The 25,157-nt window shown below is 52.8% G+C and overlaps 1 protein-coding gene across 4 annotated transcripts in view; it reads right to left on the bottom strand.

Annotated features, from left to right (window-relative positions):
• Nucleotides 1-25,157, bottom strand: part of ITPK1 (inositol-tetrakisphosphate 1-kinase) — a 181,382-nt gene that overhangs the window by 29,039 nt on the left and 127,186 nt on the right. Inside the window, exons 1-2 of one of the 4 annotated variants that reach the window (XM_031667886.1) lie at nt 24,584-24,778; nt 24,295-24,486 (exon numbers count right to left, since the gene is read on the bottom strand). The exons of the other annotated variants lie outside the window; for them this stretch is intronic. Coding sequence (XP_031523746.1) covers nt 24,295-24,298 — 4 coding nt within the window. The 5' untranslated portion in view covers nt 24,299-24,486; nt 24,584-24,778. Of the gene's footprint in view, nt 1-24,294; nt 24,487-24,583; nt 24,779-25,157 lie in introns of those variants that run through there. 4 annotated transcript variants of the gene reach the window in all.

Here is a 25,157-nt window from a genome sequence, read left to right as displayed (position 1 = left end):
GGCCAGGAAAGCAGGGAGGTCTGCACGGTCATTCTTGTTTATTCATCCCAGTCTGGAGCTTGCTGACCACACTCTGAGCGGCAGACACACCGGCTGCCTGGACCACTCCTGCTCTGGCATGGGGTGGGGGCTCAACTCAGACCCGCCCAGCCACACTGCTAGGATGAGCTCATATTCCAAACTCAGGCACCAGCCTTTGCTGAAGGCAGTCTTGAGCCCACAGAGCACATGCTAGGAAGGACTCCATCTCTCAGTGGCCGCAGACTGTTTTGCATCCTGAGTTGCCCCGCTTGGGTTGCTGGGCGTGGCAGGCTGCAATGTCTGCACCGCTTGAGTCAGTTTCTGGTAGCCAAAAGCATCCTGACACATCCATGAAGTCGGAGTAAATAAGAAACACAGAGTACTACTGTTCCAATAACCATTCACCAACAAAAAAGTATGTTGAGCCTCTACTAGATTCCAGGAGCTAACAATATAGCAATAAATAAAACGGAAGCATCCCTGTCCTTGAGGAGCTTCCATTCTGGCGGAAGGGACCCAGACAACAGTCTAGAGAGGTAAGTGAAATGTATAGCTGGCCAGAGCTGGCAGGGAAACATCTAGCACAAAATGGGGGTGCCGGGGGTGTTGGCAGAGGTGGGGTATGCGACTTGAACAGCATGGTGAGGGGCACCTTCCAAAGACGGGGGGAGGGAGCCAGGGGGGCTGCATATCTGGGGGAGGCGCAACCAGGCACAGGGAACAGCCAGTGCAAAGGCCCAACCTGCTGCTCTTCGGACGCATGAACTGGACCCAGCCTGAGAATGCTCCGGCAGCGCATGAGGCTGGGAAGGAACCAGGCCCGCCTGTCTCCACTGGCAGGTGGTGCCCAGGTGCACCCCCACCATCTCGGTACCAGCAGACAAGCCCCTTCTGCCTGCCTGAGGGACAGCGACAGCAGGGGTTCCTCCCTGTCAATCACGAGAAGCTCGCAGTGGTGGCGCCAGCAGCTCTTCTCTCAGAATAGAGACAGAATGAAGACTCCGGAAGCCAGAGCGGGGAGCCCGGGAGACTATTTCTGGTTCCCTGAAAAAGGCCACTGTTGCTTATTTCTCTACCATCTTTATTTTTGGATGGGAGGCGGAATGAGGCTTTCTTTGGTTGGATGGTGGGTTGTGTTCTTTTGAGAGCAAATATCAGCCCATGGGAAACGGAAATGCTCCCGTCTTCCCTCTCTGCCTCTCCAAATCAGACACCATGAAGCAGGAGGGCACGCGGAGATGGGCAAGTCCCAGCCACAGCCTTCCATAAGTCCAGAAAGGCGAGGGGAATAGTTCAAGGCCACACAAGTTACCAGCAGAGCCAGGAACACGCTGGCCTCCCGCGTCACACCTTATTACCCATCCGCTCCACCAGCTGATTTCTCCCTCATCCAACTGGAAGCAGCTACAGAACTCACAAGAAAACGAAAGTTCAGTGACAAACAGGTGAACCCAAGAGGACAACAGGGGTGGAAGGAGGAGGAAATTAGCACCTGAAGGCGCAGCTTTGAAGCCGGCTGGCCCGACAATGGACCTGCGGCAAACTTCCACTCACTGAAACCTTGGGCACACGACCTAACTCTGCTGAGCCTTGCTTTCCTCGTCTGCAAAATGGGAGTGTTGCTTCCCTAGAGAGCTGCTGGGAGGGCTGGCACATTACAGGGACCCAGTGGGGGATGCCCTCAGGGGAGCAGGCAGGTGTCGAATAGCGGCTACTGGTCCACATCCCAGGGCACCCCTGCACATGGGAGACCTCAGCTATGTGTGCCTGGGCCACCGGCTCTCAGAGCTGGGCTCAGTCCTGCTTCCTGGGCCACCGCCGATTCCTAGGGGCCCATTTTGTATGGCAGGAGACTGGGGCAAGAGGGACCACCGTTGTGTTGCTGACAGAGCAGGGTCAGCAGATTCTAAGTTCTCGCAGCATCTTTTTTTTTTTTTTTTTTTTTGAGACACAGTCTCGCTCTGTCACCCAGGCTGTAGTGCAGTGGCACAATCTCCACTCACTGCAAGCTCTGCTTCCCGGGTTCACGCCATTCTCCTGCCTCAGCCTCCTGAGTAGCTGGGACTACAGGCACCTGCCACCACGCCTGGCTAATTTTTCCGTATTTTTTTTAGTAGAGATGGGGTTTCACCATGTTAGCCAGGATGGTCTCGATCTGACCTCGTGATCCGCCCGCCTCAGCCTCCCAAAGTGCTGGGATTACAGGCGTGAGCCACTGCACCTGGCCTTGCAGCCTCTTTTGAAAGCGGGGGTTGGAGTGAAACTCACGCCCAGACTTCTCAGGCCCCAGAGTCCATACAGGTGCATTGAGGTCTGGGGTTCTAGACCAGCCTGGCCAACATGGCAAAACCGTATCTCTACTGAAGACACAAAATTAGCCAGGCGTGGTGGTGTGTGCCTGTAATCCCAGCTACTTGGGAGGCTGAGGCGGGAGAATCACTTGAACCGGGAGGGGGAGGTTGCAGTGAGCTGAGATCATGCCTCTCTACTCTAGCCTGGGTGACAGAGTGCAGCTCTCTCAGCCCCACGTGCCCTTTCTTTCCCCTCCCGGCACCAACCCATGGCCTGGGAGACTCCTGCTTATCCTCCAACATGGGTCAGGTACCCTCTTCCTGCTCACCTGGGAGCAGCCCCCTTGCTGTGCCACCCAAGGGCCCCACGCTGCTCATCTTGGCCAACTAACGATGCATCCACCTCCCCCACCTGACTGGGCACGCTGCAGGATCCGTAGAGGACCTGGGCTGTCTGGGTTTGAATCCTGGCTCCATCTCTTATCAGCTGTATCACCCTGGCCAAGAAACTTTGCCTCGCTGTGACTCAGTTACCTCACTGTGCCTCAGTTTCCTCGCTGTAAAATGAGGATTAGAACAGCACCTGGTTCAGAGGGCTATTACCCCTACCCCCACTCATTGTCGTGGTCCCACTGCCCTCACTCAGAGGTGGCCAGCATACAGCAGATGCTGAGGACGGGCTTCATGTTTAAAGCCAGCACTAGCAGGTATGCATGAAAAGCTAGCTGTATTACTGTCGTCATGACCTGGACCGTCATACACAAGGTCTGCTGGGGAGGGTCCAGGAAGCAGGTCAAATGTTAATAACACACCAAGGAACATGGGCATTCAGCACTGATGCCACAATGCCCAGGGCCAGGGAAGCCAGGGACACTGCAGGGAGGAAGCCGTCACGGCAGAGAAAGCCCAGGAAGCAAAAGGAGGGCCAGCCCAGTTGCTATGACTGGGACTGCCAATGCTCTGATCTGATATCTGTAAACTAGGCCAGCGATGCTGCCCACCTCCCGGGGTGGTTGCAGGGATGCGGGGAGGCCACGCCCATGAGGAGCATTCGGAATGACTGAGAATTGTATTATCCAGCCCTGTTTCCATGGATGCCCACTCTCCCTGGGGTGCCTGGTACCTACCAGCACAGTGCCCCCAGCCTGCTCTGGCCTGCCTGCCTTGGACACTGATGGAACAAGGGCTGTGGCCCAGCACCGTGACCTCTTCCCAGCTCCTGGAATCAATGTTCCTGAAGTCTGTTAATCCAGGAAGCCCCTTGTTGGTCCCCTCACTACATACTCATCTTCTCTGCACACAAGCTCCTCTGCCCACAAACCACCGTCCTACAGCTCTCACCTGTACTGAGGCAGCTCCCAGCAAGGCATCCATGCCCCACGAGTGAAGCCCACAGCCTTTCTAGGCCTCTGCAGCCTGACTCTGCATCTTCCTGTAATGGGCTGAGTGCTGTTTCCAAGTTCATATTGAAGCCCCAATCCCCATGCCTGAGAACGGGACGGTACTGGGATATAGGGTCTTTAAAGAGGTGAAATGAAGTCACTAGAGTGGGTCTTAATCCAATAGGACTGGTGTCCTTATAAGGAGATTGGGACACAGGCACACAGAGGAAGACCATGTGCAGACATGAGAAGATGACAGTCATCCACAAGCCAAGGAGGGAGGCCTCAGAAGAAGCCAACCCTGCCAACACTCAGATCTGAAACTTCTGCCTCCAGAACTGGGAAGCAGTACACTGCTGTTGTCTAAATGCAGCATCGTCATGCAGCCCCAGCAAATGAATATACTTCCCAACTCTTTTGTTTGCTTGTTTGTTTTTCTGAGACAGAGTCTCACTCTGTCACCCAGGCTAGAGTAGAGAGGCATGATCTCAGCTCACTGCAACCTCCCCCTCCCGGTTCAAGTGATTCTCCCGCCTCAGCCTCCCAAGTAGCTGGGATTACAGGCACACGCCACCACGCCTGGCTAATTTTGTGTCTTCAGTAGAGATACGGTTTTGCCATGTTGGCCAGGCTGGTCTAGAATCCCAGACCTCAAGTGATCTGCCCACCTTGGCCTCCCAAAGTATTGGGATTACAGGCATGAGCTACTGTGCCCAACTCTTCTCTCACTGCACAACCCAGCCAAACCCTGGCGCCAGGTGGATATAGTGTCCCCCCTATACCTCTGAGATGGCCCCCACTCCATGTCTCACTTGGCCACATCCACCCTTCCAAGCATCACAGAATCCCAGCTCTTCTCCAGAGCCCCCAAGAACACGCTGTCCCATGCTGCTGCCTCGCAGTGGCACTCACCCTGCAACTGCTACCCGCAGTCACGTTTTTCTAATACCTTTTCTGGCATTGCTACCGAGTTTTGTTGTTTATCTCCTGTGCCCTATTAAATTTTCACATGTGGGTTCTGATTCAGTAACTAGGCAGTATGTTCCTTGGGGACAGGAGAAGGCAGGCCTCAGTAAGAACCAGCTCTCTGGCACATGTACATGCGTGAAGATAAGTTGATGGATGGGATAAGTGAGCCGTGAGTGCTGCAAACAAAAGGAGGAGGGAAACCCAGTGTTGGCACAGCCCACGAAGTAAGAAGGAGGGGCCTGCAATCTCCCGCCTGGCCACCCTGTGGCGCTGTGGGTCTGGAACAGCCTTGAAGATGGTTGTGGCAGGACTGGAAAGAGCCCGCCCATTTGTTCAGTGCAAGTGCTCAGGACTCATTCAGGGCCTGGACTCATCGTCCAAAGTCACCTTCCCTCTGAGGTTATGTAGTTAGGGGGCGGGAACCACATGCTCTTGAATTCTAGACAGGGAAGATGTTCTGTGCATCTGGGTGAACCAAGTTCCAGCCTGACAGCAGCTCTGAAAACAACCCAAATGGCTTTTTGGCTGGTGATGACGATGGCAGCCACCCAGTAACACCCACAGTCAATTCACACGCACGCAGGCAGGAGGGCAGCACAGGCCTGAACCAGGAGGGGGACGCCAGGAAGGACCCAGGTGAGAGGCCCGGGATGAGAGCGACAGAGAGACAGAAGGGGTCCCGATCTGAAGGGACTTAGAGCCAGACGAGAAGGGCTGGATGCACCCTCACCACCAGAGCACGAGGTCCTGCCCACCTGGCCTGGCTGGAGGGCTCCAGGCATGGCATCCTAGAAAGCCATGTGCCCTGCCCGCAGGCAGGGCCCCTGCATGCCCCTCTGGGGTGCCCTGATTGCCCAGGCCCCCACCCTGCTCTCTTGCAGATTGGCAGAGCACTGGATCCCTCCAGCTACGCTGAGGAGCTGCCCTTGCCCTGTGCCTCCAGGGCACATCCCTAATACCTCCAAACTGTCCCTCTTGCTTAGGATGAGTGACTCATCTCTCCCTGAAGTTGGGGGCCCCTGGAGGGTGGGGCCCCTGTAGGGGCTGGCACTGAGCAGGGCTGGATTTGCAGGGGATTTGGAGGCTTCAGAAAGGATGGAAACAATTGGATGGCAGTGACATCATCGTGTGTTAAAGGTCTATGAACAGTCCTGGATGAGATAAAACTGGAATGACATGTTGCGTTTTGTTTGTGAAGACATTAAAAGTTCCAGATCCTGAAGCTGGCATGCCCTGGGGATGTGGGACAAGGAGCCTGACTCGTGGAAGCCACCTGAAAATCTGTGATGGTCCTGGCTGGCTCCTAGGAGCAGTGGACCCTCAGCCTCGCAGCCCCGTGTAGCTAATGCAGCAACCCCAAGGGCCTTGGGCAGGCCAGGCATGTGTGCAGCGGTGCATACACAGAGGACACAGAGCTACGAGCCCAGGTTCCAATCCAAGGTGCATGGTCTCAGGAGCTCCCCAGGAGCTAGCATCTCTCATGGGCATCGGGCATAAGGACACAGTGGCCCTCTCAGGTGCCCCCGTGGGACAAGGGAGGAGAGAAGGCACTTCCCGTGCTGCTTAGGCACTGAGGAATTCAGAGCTGAGGGCACTCAAGGCCAATGGCAAAAGGCCCATGGGGCCTGGGTCACTGAAAGGCAGCCTGGAGCGAGGCTTCCCCAGCAGGACTGGGCACTGCCCAGACGTCCGGTTCACTGAGGAAAGGAAGGGTCACATGAGGACTGTGGTCACAAGAGGAGCAGGGGTGTGAGAGAAGGCCAGGCCCTCGCCACAAGGACTAAGCAGTGACTTCAGAGTCTCAGGGCACAGGGGCTAGGGCAGGACTGTGTCTCTTCCCTGGGACCCACCATGAGGAGAGGGTAGGGAAGTGGCATCTCCTGAGTGTTGGCACACCTCATGCTGTTGGGAGGGGGCAAGGGAGAACTCGGGAGGTGTGACCCATGAAGCCCAGCCTAAGGCTGAGCCGCTGCCCCATGCTCCCCCACGGCTCCCACGGCCTTTACAATCAGGTCCAGGCTCCTTGCCAGCCTTGAAGTCCTCCATGGCCAAGGGCCTGCCTATGCTTCCAGCTCCTCCCTCCTTCCAAGCTCTGGGCAAAATGAGCCAATCAAGCTCTGCCACAGGGTACAGGCTCAGTGCCCCAGGCAGTACCCCTGCCCCAGTACCCAGTTCCTCCAACATTAAGGCTTGCTGGGTGTCTGCCTACCTGACAGAGGCAGGTGAGGTGGGAGGCTCAGTGGGAGCAGGGACTATGCCTGCCTTGCTCACCTCTGTGTGCCTGGGACCTGTCCTAGAGCCTAGAACACAGCAGGCCTGCCATGGTGGGACAGTTAATTCTTGTCAGCTTGACTGGGCCACAGGGTTCTCACATATCTGGTTAACATTGTGCTGAGTGTATCTGAATGAGATTAGCATTTGAATTGGTAAATTGAGTCAAGCAGACTACTTTCCCCAAAGTGGGTGGGCATTGTCCAATCAGTCAAAGGCCTGAATAGAACAAAAGGAGGGGTAAGAAAGAATTCACTCACTTGGACTCACTGTTCAAGCTGAGACATCAGTCTCCTGCAGTCAAACCATAAATTATAGCATCAGCTCTCCTGGTCCTCAGGCCCTTGGACTTGGACTATGATATGGTTTGGCTGTCTCCCCACCCAAATCTCATCATCCCCATATCATGGGAGGGACTCGGTGGGAGGTAATTGAATCATGGGGGTGGTTACTTCCATGCTGTTCTCATGATAGTGAGTCCCCACGAGATCTGACGGCTGTATAAGGGGCTCCCCCCATGCTCCCCTGCTTCACTCTGCACTTCTCCTTGCTGCTGCCATGTGAAGAAGGACATATTTGCTTCCCCTTCCGCCATGATTATAAGTATTCTAAGGCCTCCCTGACCCTGCAAACTGTGAGTCAATTAAATCTCTTTCTTTTATAAATGACACAGTCTTGGGTATGTCCTTATAGCAGTGTGAGAATGAACTAATACAGACTATAACTTACACCACCAGCTCTCCTAGCTCTCAAGTCTCCAGTTAGCAGATGGCAGACTGTGGGACTTTCAGTCTCTATTTCTTACATGCTTCTTTCCATTACGAAGTGGACCCTAAATGCTGTCCCCTTGAATGTGAACTGGCCCTAGAGCCTCACAGATAAATAGAATATGGACTCTGGATGCAAGGCCACAGGAGGCTCTCTTTCTTGGGACACACTCCTAGGTCCCTGAGCTGCCAAGTCAGTAGTCTGGCTACTCTGTCACCATCATGCTAAGCTGCCATGCAAGACTGCATGGGAGAACCACCCAGCTGAGCCAAGCTGCAGATTCATGAGCAAAATAAACACCATTATCATTTTGGACTTCCATCTAACAGATAACCAAAATGAAGGCTCATGGAAATGACGTGTTGGGCACATAACACAACACATGCAGGGCTTAATGTCAACAATAACCAGACATGCAAGGCAGTATGCTCTGCTCCATCAACAAGCACTTGTAGGCATCAACTCGTGTCATCTTTATAGTAATGCCATAGCATGGATCACTATCATCACTCTATTTTGCGTGTGAGAAGCAGAGGCCCTGAGTGGTTGCATGTTCAAGATCAAAGCCAGCATGTGGCAGGCAAGGATGCCCTTGACCGCTGGGCAAACCACTGCATGACAGCCTTTGTCACTGGTCTCCAGTCTCATCATTCTCACTTAAGAACACTGAGTCTGGAAAGAGGTAAGGAAGGCTCTTTTCCCACTTCACGGACCAGGAAACAGAGGCACTGGGCCAGCTGTGCTTCCCAAACACTGCAGCCAGTCCCGGGAGCTGCCTGGCTGAACACTCCATACTGTGTGAACTTGAGACAGTTACTTCACCTTTCGGTGCCTTAATTTCCTGATCTGTAAAATGGCAATAAGAGCAGTCCTGCTCATAGGATTGCTGTAAGGATCAAACAGGTTAACACACAAAGCACTTAAAACAGAATCCAGCATGCAGAAGACACCAAGTATCAGATCCCAGCATCCTTTCCATCATCATCGTCATCATTATCACTGGTATTTATTTGAAGGTCTGCCATTTACAACCATCCAAGATCACCTTACAGAGCCCATCACTGCTCTGCAGCCTGACATGGCACTGGGGGAGGCAGGGGAGAAAGAAGAGTAGAGAATACTGGAGGAGTGACATGCTTGCTTCCTCCTGCCCAAAGATGGAACTCTTGACCCTCAGGCATTAAGGAAGGTAGAGCCTTCTCATCCATCTATCTATCACGACAGAACTCGAACTCAGATCAGCAGCAAACTTCTAAGCCAGCCAACATGGTTTGGCTCTCTGTCTCCACCCAAATCTCATGTTGAATTGTAATTCCCAGCATTGGGGGAGGACCTGGTGAAAGGTGACTGGATCATGGGGATGGATTTTCCCCTTGCTGTTCTCATGACAGTGAGTGAGTTCTCTCGAGATTCAATTGCTTAAAAGGGTGTAACACTTCACCCTTCTTTCTCTCTCTCCTGTCACCATGTGAAGGTGCACCTGCTTCCCTTTCACCTTCCACCATCACTGTAAGTTTCCTGAGGCCTCATCAGCCATGGCTTCTGTACAGCCTGTGGAACCGGGAGTCAATTAAACCTCTTTTTTTCATATATTACCCAGTCTCAGGTAGTTCTTTATAGCAACGTAAGAACAAACTAATACAGAAAAATGGCACCAGAGAAGCGGGGCACTGCTATAAGGATACCTGAAAATGTGGAAGCAACTTTGGAACCAGATAATGGGCAGAGTATGGAACAGTTTGGAGGGCTCAGAAGAAGACAGGAAGATGAGGGAAAGTTTGGAACTTCCCAGAGACTTGTGGAATGGTTGTGACCAAAATGCTGATAGTGCTATGAACAGTGAAGTCCACGCTGAGTAGGTCTCAGATGGAGATGAGGAACTTACTGGAAACTAGAGTAAATGTCACTCTTGCTATGCTTTAGCAAAGAGACTGGCAACATTGTGTTCCTGCTCTAGAGATCTGTGGAACTTTGAACTTGAGAGAGATAGTTTGGGGCATCTGGTGGAAGAAATTTCTAAGCAGCAAAGCATTCAAGATGTGGGCTGGCTGCTTCTAAAAGCCTATGCTCATTTGCAAAAACAAGGAAATGACCAGAAACTAGAACTTATATTTAAAAGGGAAGCAGAGCATAAAAGTTTGGAAACTTTGCAGGTTGAGCATGTGGTAGAAAAGAAAAACCCGTTTTCTGAGAAGGAACTCAAAGCTGCAGAAATTTGCATAAGTAAAGAAGCCCCGAAGGCTAATAGCCAAGACAATAGGGGAAAATCCCTTCAGGGCATTTCAGAGACCTTCACAGCAGTCCCTCCCATCACAGGCCTGGAGGTCTAGAAGGGAAAAATTGTTTTGTGGGCTGGGCTCAGGACCCTGCTGCTCTATGCAGCCTCAGGATATAGCACCCTGCATCCCAGCTGCTCCAGCTTGAGCAGTAGCTATAAGGGGCCAAGGTACAGCTCAAGCTATTGCTTTGGAGGGTGCAATCCCCAAGCCTTGGCGGCTTCCACATGGTGTTGGGCCTGCAGGTGTGCTGAAGGCAAAAGTTGAGTCTGTGCCTAGATTTCAGAGGATGTATGGCAATGCCTGGATGGCCAGGCAGAAGTCTGCTGCAAGGATGGAGCCCTCATGCAAAACCTCTGCTAGGGCAGTGCAGAGAGTATGTGATGCTAGAAACCCCACAGGGGCACTGCCTAGTGGAGCTGTGAGAAGACAGCCACCATCCTCCAGATCCCATAATGATAGATCCACCGAGAGCTTGTACTGTGTTCCTGGAAAAGCTGTAGGTACTCAGTGTCAGCCCATGAAAGCAGCTGTGAGGGCTGTACCCTGCAGAGCCACAGGGGTGGAGCCGCCTAAGTCTTGTAAGCCCACCCCTTGCATCAGTGTGGCCTGGATGTGAGTCATGGAGTCAAAGGAGATTATTTTGGAACTTTAAGACTTAATGACTGCCCTGCTGGGTTTTGGACTTTCATGGAGACTGCAGTCCCTGTAGTTCTTGTTTGGGCTAATTTCTCTCTCTTGAAATTGGGTCTATTTACCCAATGCCTGTACCCTCAGTGTATCTTGGAAGTAACTAACTTGTTTTTTATTTTACAGGCTTATAGGCAGAAGAGACTTGCCTTGTCTCAGATGAGACTTTGGACTTGGACTTTTGAGTTAATGCTGGAATAAATTAAGACTTTGGGGGGCTGTTGGGAAGGCATGATTGTCTTTTGAAATGTGAGAAGGACATAAGGCTTGGGAGGTGCCAGGGTAGAATTATATGGTTTGGCTCTGTGTCCCCACCCAAATCTCATGTCAAATTGTAATTTCCAATTTGGGGGAGGGACCTGGTGGGAGGTGACTGGATCATGGAGGTGGATTTCCCTCTAGCTGTTTGTGTGATAGTGAGTTCTCAGGAATTCTAGCATGTAGCACTTCCCCTTTTGCTCTGTTTCTCTCTCTTACTGCCATGTAAAGACATGCCTACTTCCCCTTCACCTTCTGCTATGATTGTAAGTTTCCTGAGGCCTCCCTGGACATATTTTTTGTGCAGCCTGCAGAACTGTGAGTCAATTAAACCTCTTCATAATTTCTTCATAAATTACCCACTCTCAGGTAGGTTTTTTTTTAATCCATTTTTTCCCCCCTTGGAGACAGAGTCTCACTCTGTCACTCAGGCTGGAATGCAGTGCACAATCTCAGCTCACTGCAGCCTCCACCTCCCTGGTTCAAGCGATTCTCATGCCTCAGCCTCCTAAGTAGCTGGGATTACAAGCGCACATCACCATGCCTGGCTAATTTTTGTATTTTTAGTAGAGACGGGGTTTTCCCATGTTGGCCAGGCTGGTCTGGAACTCCTGACCTCAAACAATCCACCTGCCTTGGCCTCTCAAAGTGTTGGAATTACAGATGTGAGCCTCAGGTTGTTCTTTTTTTTTTTTTTTTGAGATGGAGTCACGCTCTGCCGCCTAGACTGGAGTGCAGTGGCGCGATCTCGGCTCACTGTAAGTTCCGCCTCCTGGATTCACGCCATTCTCCTGCCTCAGCCTCCCAAGTAGCTGGGACTACAGGTGCCCGCCACTAAGCCCAACTATTTTTTTTTTTATTTTTAGTAGAGACAGGGTTTCACTGTGTTAGCCAGGGTGGTCTCAATCACCTGACCTCATGATCCGCCCGCCTCGGCCTCCCAAAGGGCTGGGATTACAGGCATGAGCCACCGCGCCCGGCCAGGTTGTTTTTTATAGCAGTGTGAAAACAGACTACACCAGCCCTAGAGGAGTGCTGAGATCTGGGTCATCTCTGGGCAGACCACACAACTTTGATGCAGAATCCTCATGTTTAGAATACAAGGCTGGATCTGGGGCTTGCCAGAACAAGTCCAGAGAAAACACAAAGGGAACATCACCCAGCCCTGACAGTGTTCTTGGCTGAGCCAGAGGCCCTGAGGCAGCCGAGTGAACTCCATGACAGAAAGTTATCTAAATGCTTGAGGGGAGGGGAGAAAGGTGGAGGGCTCTGGCCTATGACAAGGCCAACAAGTCTACTCCACGCCAGGTGGAGGGGGCCTGTACCACCCCATGCTCCGAAACAAGAAAGGCTCTCATGAAGAGGGACCATCTCTGTTCCTGGTGATAACTTGGCCTTTCTTACCTGCCTGGCCTTTGTCTGTGTTGTACCTGCCACCGGAATGCCCTCGCTTCTCATCTCTGCCTGTTAAAATGGAATCTTTATCACTGAAGCCCTCAGATTTGGCCCAGACTGGGGACTTATTACTGTTGGGGGCCTACAAGGGGTCCCTCTCTCATAGGTTTTTTTTTTTCTTTGAGATGGAGTCTCACTCTGTTGCCCAGGCTAGAGTGCAGTGGCGTGATCTTGGTTCACTGCAACCTCCACCTCCCAGGTTCAAGCAATTCTCCTGCCTCAGCCTCCCGAGTAGCTGGGACTACAGGCATGGGCCACCATGCCCAGCTAATTTTTGTATTTTTAGTAGAGATAGGGTTTCACCATATTGGTCAGGCTGGCCTTGAACTCTTGACCTCAGGTGATCCACCCGCCTCCCAAAATGCTGGGATTATAGGCATGAGCCACCGCACCTGACCTCTCTTGTAGTTTTTCTTGGCCGCCGTGGAGACACCTGGCCCACCCTTGGAGCCCCCCAGCACTGTCCTGCCCTGTGAAGCTGGCACCACAGATTGTGGTTATGGCTTGTCCTGTGTTTCCTTCTCCTTAACTCATCCCAAACAATAATGCCTGCCCTGATGCCTGCCAATGTTCCCCCTCAATATCTGGCCTCCACCCCATCTCTTCCTGACCAGAGTCGCCACCCTCACCACACCCTCAGCATCTTTTCCTGAAGCCACAGCAGCCTCCCAGTGGCCTCCCTATCTCCCCCCACAGGCTAAGCAGAAACTGGCCCTGGAGGCCCTCTGGGCCTTGGTGTGGGGCTCTCTCCTGCAGCAACAATAGCCCCCATTTCTCCTAAACATCCTGCTCTCTCCCTGAAATGGTTCCTGCCTTCCTCTAATAGAGTCCATTATTTCAGAGCTGCTCTAAATACTACCTCTGCAAGAGCCCCACAGACAACCGGGACCACCCCTTCCTGTGGCCCTGAGCCCATGACCCCATGTGCCCCAGGCCTGTCTCCCATGGGAGTGGGATTTCTGCTCAGAGCCTCCCCCACTGCATCTGTTTCTTACATATCTGATTCTTGAAAACGTTCTTCCCTCCTTTGCACACTTATTGAGCAGGTACTATGTTCCAGGCCCTGATCTGGTGATTCATGGTCCCCAAATACACACTCGCCCCTGTCCTCAAGGCTGTCATGGTCAGGTGGGGAAGAGAGTGGGCAGCAGACAATGATGAAACAGTGGAAAGAATGTGTGATGAGGGCAGCAAAGGGTCTGTGGGTAGGGAGGAAGGCACTCAGACCCACACAGGGAAGGGAGTATGTGGCACAGAGGGCTTCTGGGAGGAGGTGGCCTGAACCAAACCCCAAAGTTGGAATTAGTCGTGGGGACCAAGAGTATTCCAGACAGGCAGAACACCATGGACAAAGGCCAAGGGTGAAGAGGGGTGCCCCTGGGGTTCAGCTTGGCTGCAGTGTGGAGTGCAGGGGCAGTATGGCAAGAGACGCCGCCCAGGAGAGGGAGTGGGCAGGGGCGACATGCCCCAAGACACCCAGCACAGGTGACAGGGCCTGGAGAGATGCAGTGATAGCAATCAGATTCCATTGAACTTAGAAGTATGCAAGGAAAAACCATTGTATTTACTCAGTGTGGCAGGCAGACTCTAAGGTGACCCCAAGACCCCCTGTGGGTGGGTGACACCCTGCATGATCGCCAGGACTGCATGCACGATGGATGGGTTCTCCTCTGGGACTCGGGTATTCTGCATTGCTGCCCTCAGAACAGGGAGATGGTCTGGGTGACTCTTAAGGCATCACACACAGAGCTGCTTCTCTGAAGAGGAAGCTGGAGATTCAAAGCACAAAGAGACTGGCCAGCTGTGGCCACCTTGCAAGTAGACGGGTATCGTGAGAAGAAACGCAGGACCTGTAGGAGCTGCTGGCCAGCAAGGGTGGGAACCTCAGTCCTACAGCCACCAGGAACTGGATTCTGCCAACAAGAGTTAGCTTGGAGGTGGATTCCTCAGGGCCTCCAGAAGAGCACCTGCCCCTGCGGACACCTTGATTTCAGCCTGTGACACCCTGGGCCAAGAGCTCAACCACACCATGTGGGCTTCTGACCCACCCACCTGAGAGATAATAAACAGGTACTGTCATACGTCACTCAGTCTGTTGTCATCTGTCATGCAGCAATGGGAAAGTAACACATCCAGCTACTATCAGCTTTCAAGGGGGAAATGCAATTGTGATATTTGGAGTAACTGGGGGGAAGGAGGGGGCAATTCGCCAGTGGCTACAGCCCCCTACCCTGCTCTCTGAAGGCATCTAAGAGACCCTACGGCCTTGCCACAGCTGCAACCTCCCTGCTAGCAGCTAGATCCTCACTTAGCTACCTGGTGACAGGCAAGCTGTGGACAGAAAACACTGGAGGATAGGAAGATAAGACAACAAATGCCACAGGTGCAACGTTACAGCCCAATACAGCAAGCCACAGGCAGGGGAAGAGCAGGTTTCCTCAAAACCACTTGACTCAGCTAGTGACTCATTTCATCTTATGTGACCAGAGAGCTGTTTGCAACCAGAATGTCCAAAGCCCAGGAAAAGAGGAGCCAGACACTGGCCCAGACAGAGACAGACATTTCAGCGCCCGATGTCTGAGTCTGGCGGCGGTAGCTGGAAACGTGGGTAGACTCTGTGGCAGCTGCTCCCACTGATTTACAGCCCCTTCCGGGCCCAGGCAGACGCTCACTGTCCCCGCTCAGCTCCAGCTCCCGCTCCCAAAACATGGCAGCCTTTTTACTTTCAAGACATTTTAAAAATGTTTGGAGGGCTCTTTCTGATAGTACCTATTCTAAAAGCAAAGCATCTTAGCTTGACCGCAGAGCAAAGATGATGCTTACATTGATGACCCCATCCATAATTTTTAACAATGGGACAATTTTCTTCATACAAAAAGGGCTGTAAGTAATCAACAAGACCAACAACTCAACTGAAAAAAATGGGCAAACAACAGGCAGAGATTCGTTCATAGAAGACATGCAAATGGAGCCAGTGAATCCACGATGGGACACTCAATTGTGCCAATAATGACAAACACACATCAGACGAGCTGGGTACGGTTTCCCCAGGCAGACTGGCGCCATCAGGAGTGAAATTTGCTCAAACTTTTTGAAGGGCAATCCAGTGAGATCTGCCAAAGTGAGGAATGTTTATAATCTTTGGCTGAGAAATCCCACTTCTAGGGATTAATTATACAGAAATATGCAGGGAGCTGTTTACTGCAGCCCAGTTCGTTTTAAAAACAAAAATCCAAACAAGACTGGAATGACCTTATGGGTCCAATATAAATTAGGATTCATTCATTCATGTGTGGAAATATTATGCTGCCAGCAAAAGGGGCAGACCTGATCCCCCTCATCTTCGTGGGCCGACATGGGAAGAAGCCAAGCAAGACACATGCTCAGGGGGGACAAAGAGCTGTATCAGGACGTGGGTAAAATGACCCTATTTCTAAAATGCACACATTGCACCAGAGCCTACTGTAATGAAAAAATAAAATTAAAAGTGCACATATACCTCTACATGTATGAATAAGAAGGGTCTAGAAGGATAAGTTCCAAACTATGAACAGCGGCTGCCTCAGGGAAGTGAGGCTGGAGTTAAACAGATTCAAGAAGCACCAGCAATTAGGGCCCACACACTAATACAGGGAGCTCAAGAACAGACCTGTGCAGCGCCAGAAGCAAGGGCGGCCAGGAGGCACCCAGTCAGGGCATTCCTGAGTGTGTTGAGTGCAACAGTCTCTTAAGAGAAGTGCCAAAGACAGGAGGGGACTCTACAGTTGATTGGATGGAAAAGGCTAAATTCTGCAGAACTTCACTGATTCTATGGCATGTTTTCCATATTTTCCATCTCTGAAATTGAGATGTGTCTCATAATCGATATTTCACAATTTCCTTAGGATTTTTTCTTTTTTATAGAATATAAAGTATCAGTGCATCTTACAATCGGTGATGAAATTCAATACACTGGCCCTGGACTAAAGATTCATATTAACACATTACTAAGGCTCTGAGAAGTCCTGTAGCAAAGAAACATGTAATCCTGATTCTCCAACATATCTGACACTTTTCTCTTTTCCTTATTTTGCCTTTCCCTTTGTTCACACATGAGATTATGCTGACACTCCACAAGGTGCCACCTGGTGCCCTATGGATGTCTGCAAAGCTGCAAGGGGATCTTGTCACTTTCCAGGGCAACTGGGGTGGTTGGGACACAGTTCTTACAATTCTGTATGATGACTGTTCGGTAAATACCACAGTAACAATGGCAAGACCCATCCATGGATGCTACAAGAGAAGGGCAAAGGTATGAGAGAGAGTCTGCAAAGAATCCTCTTAGAAGGTTCTTGCCAACTACAAAGGAAAAAACAGAAATGTAGAGTGGAGAAGCCTGGTGGACTTTAACCAAATAACTGCTGCTGAGCAGACAGAAGACATCGTTGTCCTCATGTGCCTCCTGATATGACACGCTAGGGAGGGACTGGCACTGCTGGGTGGTGTTCTTGCTGAAAATGTATGACCTTGACCTAGTCACGAAAACACCAGATAAACCCGAATTGAGGGACACTCCACAAAATAAACAGTCGAGGTTCTTCCAAAGTGTCAAGGTCAAAACCTGAGGCTCCATCCCAGACAGCAGGAGACCACAGAGAGCAACAGCAAGATTGGATCCTGGACCAGAAGATGGGTATTAGTGGGACAACTGGGGAAACCGGAATTCATTTAGGCCTTTCAATTACTGAATAGTTATCAATGTGGTCTTCCTGGTTTAGATAATCATGGTCAGACAGGATGTTAACACTGGAGGAAGCTGTGCAAAGGGTATATGGGAACTTTGTGTACTATCTTTGCAACTCTGTCAAAATTTCTTAAAAATTACACTAAACATACCTGTGCAATGTGAACTTTATTACAATAAATCTAGAATACATCATCTAGTAGCCAATAAAGAGATTTTTAAAAGCCCACTTGTGTTACATGATGGGTCACCCTGAAGACATTCTTGTCTGGGGAAATGAACCTAGGCTACAGATTTGCAAACATGGGGCTGGGCGTTTGGGCAGAATGGACAGAGGGGAGCAAATGCCTGGCAGGGTCTGGTCTCATGGGGGTCACTGCAGGCCTACCATCAGGGCACCAGGGGCTGCTGCCTTTAGCACTAAATGCAAGTTCAGAAACACAGGACTCACAGGGTCACAGCACACAGGGTGTGGTCTGAAACTCACAATGCACTGTCCGCCCGGAGAGCTCCCACCGATTGAGGGATCCTTACAACAACCTGTGAGGAAGGTGCCCCAACATGATCTCCCTCCCCATTTTACAGACAGGAAAGCTGGGGCTCAATGCAGTTAAATAACTTGCCTAAATGCACACAGCTGGGTGTTCAGGAGAGGCTCTGAACCCAGGCAGTCTGACTTTAGATTCACTATGGCACTGCTTCTGAAAAGACCCCTGCAGAGATGTGGGTCCCATGGAGAGAGCACTGGACTGAGAGTCGGAAAGGTGCCGACTGGTCCTGAGTCAACCATGCAACCACTCAGGGCTTCTATTCTCATTGTTGAGGATGTGGAGAAGAGCAATTTTTGTAGGGTTTCGAGAACTCAAGATCTCTTTCAGCTGGAAAAACACTAAGTGAGCCATAAATTCATACTAAAGTGTAAATGGCTGCTATTGGATACTTTCTGATCAATCTGACCAACAAGGAGGTTCTGAGTACCCATGTGCCCTGCTTGTATTCCAGAGGAGCCAGGAGACTCAGTGTGAGGAGGGGGAAGAAGGTTCCTGGGAGTGGAGTCTGGAGGGAGTTAGTCAACACAGCCAGGGGAAAGGAATTTGGGGTGAGAGCCAGAGTCCCAGAGACAAACAGTCTGTTCACCAACTGGCCTAGGATCAGCGGCAGTGCCCTAGTAGAGTGCTCAGAGCCAGGTGATGTCACTGGGGGAGTACCTCCTAGAGGAGGGGTGCCTGTGGGTCGAGAGGAGACAGGCGTTTTCAGAGAGCTCTGCAGGAAGGCCTGGGGCAGGCCCACCTGGACTAATGGGGGTATCTCAGACAGAAGCCACTGAGCTGGATGGCGCTGGAGGGGTTGGTTCTGCGGGTGGAGGGGCCTTCTTGTTTTGCTGGAGAATGGGTCCCTGCCGTGGTCTTAAAGGCCCAGCAAGGTTAAGCTCTGAGTGAACAGACAGGAACATTCTTCCCTAGATGAAGGTGCCTCTCTCCTGCAGGGTGCCAGCCAGCCTCCATGAGAGCTCAGTTCACTCCTGTGAGTCTCTCTTGGGAGCCTCCAGACCAGTGCCCTGGGCCACAGCTGTGGAAATGAGGAGCTTGGCAGAGAACCCAGCATCTGTTTCATCTCTGCCAGGGCCCTTAGGAGGCCTGGACCTGACAACCTCTCCAGAAAAAGCTGATCCAGGCTCCAGGGCCACTGTCCTCCAGGCACAACCCCCAGCCCTGGTGGGACAAAGGGGTGAGGCTGCCAGAGGGAGAGTGGGGAGGCTCTCATTACTCTCCAGGGACCCCCCAACACCCTGCTGCAGCTAGGCCAGGGAAGAGATGGCACGGAAAGGGCCGCGAGTAGGCCTGTGGGCCGGATGTGGAGCTGGCTTTGGCTGTGGGGGTGCAGAAAAGGGGATGGGGTAGGGTGATCCTGGGGGCATGCTCCCTGAGGCCCTGTCCTGCCCTGAACATCTCCTGGCCTCTGCTGCCTCAACTGAGAGCCTGGCCAGCAGGACTGATGCTTCCAGGATTCTCGGGTCCCTGGGGGCTGACACAGTCTTGTCTTAGAATGTGAACGTGTGGATGGCTGCACAGGCGGCCCCTGGCTCCAGAGGACAGGAGCAGACCACACGGAAGGGTCAGCCAAGGGCAGGGAGATGGGAGGGATTCTGAGAATCAGCTGTAAAATAGATGTTTGTTGTAAAGGAACAGGGTGAGCTTTGGCATCAACATGGAGCTCAGCTTGAAGATGCACCAGCTCTGAAACCTCAACTAAGTTACCACAACCTCTCGAAGGTTCCACACCCCCATCTGTAAAGGGGGAACCCTGCAGCTGGGGGAAAGAGCAGCTTCGAGGACAGGAGGAGCCACCTTCGCAGGCCAGACCTGGTCCCACATGCTCTGGGGCACCATTTCCTTCTCACCCCACGACTCCCGGACTGGCGGAGGGCACTGGCCTCCACACGGCACGTGCCAGGAAGGAGGCTCATGTGGACTCAGACCAGGGCTGGCCTCAGTCCCAGCTGCCACCTCGTGCTGGCGAGGCACCTACCCGGCCTGGTCCGCAGCTGGCACTCAGCTGCCCTGGGGCATGGGAGCCACAAGCACGATCCTGCTCTGCAGAGCCTCCCCTGCACCCAAAGGGCGGGTCTCAGACTGGGTGGCGGCAATAGCCTATGTGAAAACAAAAACAGTAGTGCTTCCACACATCCCCTAAGTCCAGGAAAGGGAACTACAAGCCAAGCGCCTCCCCCGAGAGGCCCCTACCTCGCTGGCACCCTGTTCTCCCTCATTCCGGACCCCTCCATGGGGCATGCTGTCCCCTCACCTCAGCCCCATGGTCTGGGCAGGCTGACATTGGGGGAGGCATGGGCAGGTACACACCGAGGGGTCGCTCTGCCCAATCTGGGGTGGGGCCACCACCTGAGATGCCCACTCAGCACGACCGAAGCACTGGCGACCCACTTCCCAGATGAGCGAACAACTCAGGGGAGAGTGACTGGCCCGGTCCCCCAAGGGGCTAAGATTGGAAGCCTCGTCAGCGACAAGGTCCTTCTTTCCTGCCATGATGTGTGGCTGCCCTCAAGTGTCATTTCTTGGACCCCAGAGGGCACCCCCAGGGACGATGGCCATGCCACCAGCACTAGGAGAGCCTGGGCAGAACTTGCCTGCAGGCACACAGCCCCAACCCTACCTATCTTCGCCTCGGTCCCTCTCTCATCAGCCACAGGGGAGCTGGGGGCGTGGGAGGGGTACACACAGGGGTGAGGGGCTGGGCTTGAGAACCACTGGCTAAGAACAGACCCACACTGTGTGGGTTCTGATCCCAAATCTGCCCCCAGTAGCTCTGTGACCTTATGTAACTTAAGCTCAAAGCCCCTCAGTATCCTCACCTCTAAATTGGAGGTGATAACAGAACCTTCCTCATAGGGTCATTAAGTGGATTAAATTAGCTACTATCTGTAAAGTATTTAACCCATCGCCTGGCACGCTAAGCACCTGCCTAAGCGCTGACAGACGCACAGCTCAGAGAGACCACACAATGCGGGGGGAGGGGGCAGGGGCAATGGGCAGGGTCTGAGGCCTTGACTCCAAGCCCCCACCCCACTGCAGCTCCCTGAGGGTTGACAGTCAGTTCCTGCCTCTGGGAGCAACTCCCCACCAATCACAAACACCTACCCCTGAGGCAGAAGCTTTTTGGGGAATTATTTCCGCAGGCTCTAAGGAATGTTACTTTCTCTTTGCTTGGTATCTACATTACTCAATTTCAATCCAGCTTTCAAATGGCCTCTAAAATGAGCCCTGATTAAATTCTCATAAAACCACAGGCAGAAGCATTCAATCTGTGGTATGCACCCCCATCCCCAGGAGGCCTGGGATCCCAAACAGGCCATCTGTCACCCCCAGAGCAGATGTGTGAGAGCTTCTAAGAAAAGGAGAAGAGGAGAGACACCCATCACCCCAAAGCAGTCAGGGCTTTCAAGGACCTCTCCAGCCTGTTGCCCAATGGTCGGAGACCTGCTGTCCCTGCAGACAGGGACACAAACCCACGCCTTGCAATTACGGCCCAAGTGCCTTCTCACACATGGTGCCTTCTCAGCCAGTTCAGGAGCCAGCTGGCACCTTGCCCAGAATCGCTGAACCTGGGGTGGCACAGCCACGCCTTGGCCTCGGGGCTTCCATCTCTGGACCCTGGCCCTGGGTGGCAGAGTGGGCTGCTGATGGGAGAAAGAGCCTGCAAATTCAATGTTTGTCACTGCAGCCTCCTCCCTCCCTCCCCAAGGCTTGCACCAGGGAATGCTTAATTTCTAGGAAGAATTAAGTGCTTAGTTTGAATTGAATCCAAGCTCACTGCTGCCTGTGCCTCTGCCTAGGGGGTGTGGGTGTGGGGCGGAACGTGGGTGTAGGTATAGGCATGGCTGCCTCCCAGAAGCAGTCATCTATGAGGGAAAGTTGGAGCCCTGGCATGCTGGGGTGGGTCATTCTGCAAGCCAGGATGCTGGTTGCTACAGGGAGGAGACTGCTGCCGAGGTCACAGACTGAGGCCAAAGCCCCAGCCAGAGGAGAAATTCCAAGGTCAATCAGCCATGGGAAAGGTAGGTCCTCAGGCAGGGACCCATGTTTTGGAAGGTGACAACATGGAAGACTGCTAGTGCTCCCCTAAAACTCATTCTAGCCCTTCTTCCACGGTGATAAAACCTGAGTTCTAGCTGGGCATGTGGCTGCTCAGAACAAGGACTCAATTTCCCGACTTCCTTGCAGCTTAGGATGTGGCTAATTCTGGCAGTGTTGGTCCTGTAGCTTCCAGAACCCCTCCTTAAAAGAGAACTAGGCCTTCTTCTCATTTGCTTCCTTTTTCTTAGTCGTCCTCTCCATCCTAATGTCTAGATCTTGGATATGAGGGCTGGAAATACAGCCATCACCCAGGACCAGATGGGCAGACTACAGAAGAATAAGGAGCTAGAAGGAGCCAGGGTCCCAGCCCCTGCACCCATGCTGGATGGCCTAACTCTGGGCTTTTACATCAGAGAGAAACGAAGTTCTGTCACATTTAAGCCACTGTTATTTTAGGTCTGCTGTTAAAGTAATTTGAATGCTAACTGATACTAAGTGGGTGGGTTTGAAGCTGCCAGAGCTGAGGCAGAGAAATGACCCTGCTTCCCCTCCAGGCTCTGAATGAGACAAGGATGAGCTCTGGAAATGTGGAACTGAGAAGGCAGTGACCTCACAAAGGCTGCCCGGAGACAGCGGGGTTGGGAGCTCCCAGCAGCAGGCCTCATCTGTCTCCTGGATGCAGACCTGGGGTGGGAGAGGCCCTCCACGGCTGATGCTCTGCAGGGAGACAGATGGCCCACCTAAGCACAGACCCTTATCCAAGGGCTCTGCCTGCTATTCCTGGGAGAGCCTCCCTTTGTGCCATGGCCCAGCTGCCCAACCCCACCGAAAAGCAGGGGCTCTGGTCATCTCCCTCCCCCTGCTCATCAATGAGGATCCTAGCAGTCCTGAAGCGCCCACCCATCCCCCACCAGCTCTGTTTTCCCTGCAGCTGTCCAGATTCTCTGAAAACAGAGACAGCAGCCTTAGTGCCAGGGAGGGTGACAACCGGAGGAAGTCTCGCCAAGCCCCTTCTCCCAACACAAAAGCATGTCACTGGATTGCTGTGATTATCTGAGGGAACTTCAAGGGTAATTATGGCCATTTACAGTATGCCTGAAAGGGCTGAGTGCCTCCAGGAACAGCAGGGAGTGGAGGAGGGGGGCCCAGGGTGTGCTTCTCAGGAAGGCTCTCCGCCTCTGCAGCTTGTGGGGGCATGCAGCAGGGACCCACCCAGCAGTGCTGGTGAATGGACAGCCACTGGGAGTCAGGAAAGGGCTCCAGGAAGTCCCAGCCTCTGACCGCCCTCCTGGAAGAATACGAGCCCAGGCACGGGGTGCATGATAAGGAAAACCCAGGGTGCAACATTCACGGCCCACCCACCCTACACTTCCTGCTGATCTAGAACCAAGCGTGTGTTAGGGTTTGGTCAACAGCTCTCTCTCTGGACCTGTTGGGGACTGGGCCCTCTCCTGGAACACCCACAGCTCTCCCCCTTACGGGCAGCTCCTGAACTTTCTAATCTCCCAATGAACTAGGACACACCCTGCTTAAAATTCCTGACCTGATTCCTAACTGGAGAGGCCCAATTCCGAGCCAGGCAAGTGGGCAATGGAGGTACCTCCTGGGCCTGCCTCTCGGCGTGTGACTTCCTACGGTCCACCTCATCATCACTGGGTTCCTGCTCCCTGAACACAGTATACACGCTCATACCCTGGGCCCAGGCTCACTCCTGATCCCAAAGCCCTGGTCTTCTACTCCTAAAAATCTAGCATGTGAAGACTCAATTAGGATGCTGGGGTCCTGCCATCATGGTGGGAGCAGCTGGAGCAGTTGCTGTTCCCGGGTGACCCAACGGGCCAGTCCCATGCTAAGTGCTCTGCAGACATCAACCCTGGGTATGCTGACCCCGACCCCATGGCTGAACCAGGTATCACCCACATCTTCCAGAACACCAGCAGAACTCAAATGATTGATTTGACTGAGACCATGTGGCTAACAAGAGCCCAGACTGGGACCCACACACAGGCTGCCTCCCTCCAGAGCCTGTGCCTTTGGCTCCAAAAGGCCCTTCAGCAGCACTGTCTTGAATCCCATCCAAACGTGTCACTCTTCAAATGGACGTGTCCGGGACATGAGATGTGGCTGCTGGTCTGCCACCTTCTTCCACTCACTGGGCTTTCTCATGTTCTAATACAGCCTTCTGCTCTTCACACAGGCAGTGTCCAACAAGCATACCTTCTGGAAGGAGGCTGACTCCCTCTCCCAACATTTGACCAAACCTTCACCCATGGCAGACTGAGATGAAGGTGACCCCAGAAGGGAATGTACAGCTCTTTCTTCCCATCTGGGATTCTGGATGGCTCCAGGAAGACAGTGCAAAGGGAGGGGAAGTGCACAGCAGAGGCCAATCACTCCAGGCCCAGCAAATAAAGGTTGCTGGCGTGTGCTAAGAAAGCCTGCGCACAGGGGGCACCAGGACAAAACCCCCATTCTCTGCGCCCACCAATGTGTCAGGCATTCAGGGAAAGAAGCCTCAGGAGCCCTTCCAGGACAGCCAGATCCAGCAGCCAGCTCTTCTGCAGGGCACATTCCTTCGAGAGGGAACCAAGGACTCACCCATTCTCCAGGCCAGGGTCCTCAGTGGTACCCATTTCAGGTTCTTCTAGATCCAGGGCCCTCTGGCCATCAAGCTCAGGAGTAGGGGCCAGGGAGCCTGAGTCAGAGAGACCTGGCTGGATGCTAGCCCAGCCACCTGAATGCTGTGTGACGTGGCACGTCTGCTAACCTCTCAGAGCCTCTGGGATTCATCTGTAAAATGGGAAGGCTTATCATGCACACTTCTAAGTGTACCAAAAGGGAGAATAAAGGAGAGGGCCTAACCCAAAGGCAGGAACACAGCACATACCCAATAAATGGTGGTCTCAGACTCCCATGCAGATGGTCTGCCTCTGGAGCTGTGAGCCAAAAGGTACCCACTGGTCCCACCAGTCACCATCACAGGAAATTATGCCCAAGGCCAAGTCACCATCCAGGTCAGCGTTCATAGCAGCCAGGTTAGGCCTCAATCATGGTCTGTAGGGCAGGGAGCAGGGGCTGCCTCCTTGACCCCAGGATAAATCCTCACAAAGCCTGAGGGTCCAGGCCAAGCACTTTTCCTTAAAATTAAACAAGAGCTCTCAGTAGGGCACACTTGGACCAAGCAGTGAACTAGAAGGTTACTGTTAACAGGAGTCTCTCCACAAAGTCTTTCTCACATAAACCCCCTGAGAATGCAGCCTTGAGTTCTCTGGCTCTGCCTGCCCCAGGGGTGGGGAGGGGTTGGGGTGAGTCCTCAGGGACAGGAGTCTGCAGTTGGCAGGGGAGGTGCTGCAGTGAAGAGGGAGGCCCCTGCCCTCCAGAACAGAGTGGACCCGTGAGGTCCAGCAGCCACATTACATCTCCATGTGTTTGATTTAAGGCCTTCAGTTTTTGTTTGTGTC

The sequence above is a fragment of the Papio anubis genome, chromosome 7 (genome assembly GCF_008728515.1).
Source record: "Papio anubis isolate 15944 chromosome 7, Panubis1.0, whole genome shotgun sequence".
NCBI classification, from domain to species: Eukaryota; Metazoa; Chordata; class Mammalia; order Primates; family Cercopithecidae; genus Papio; species Papio anubis.
This window is presented reverse-complemented; position numbering and strand designations above follow the sequence as displayed.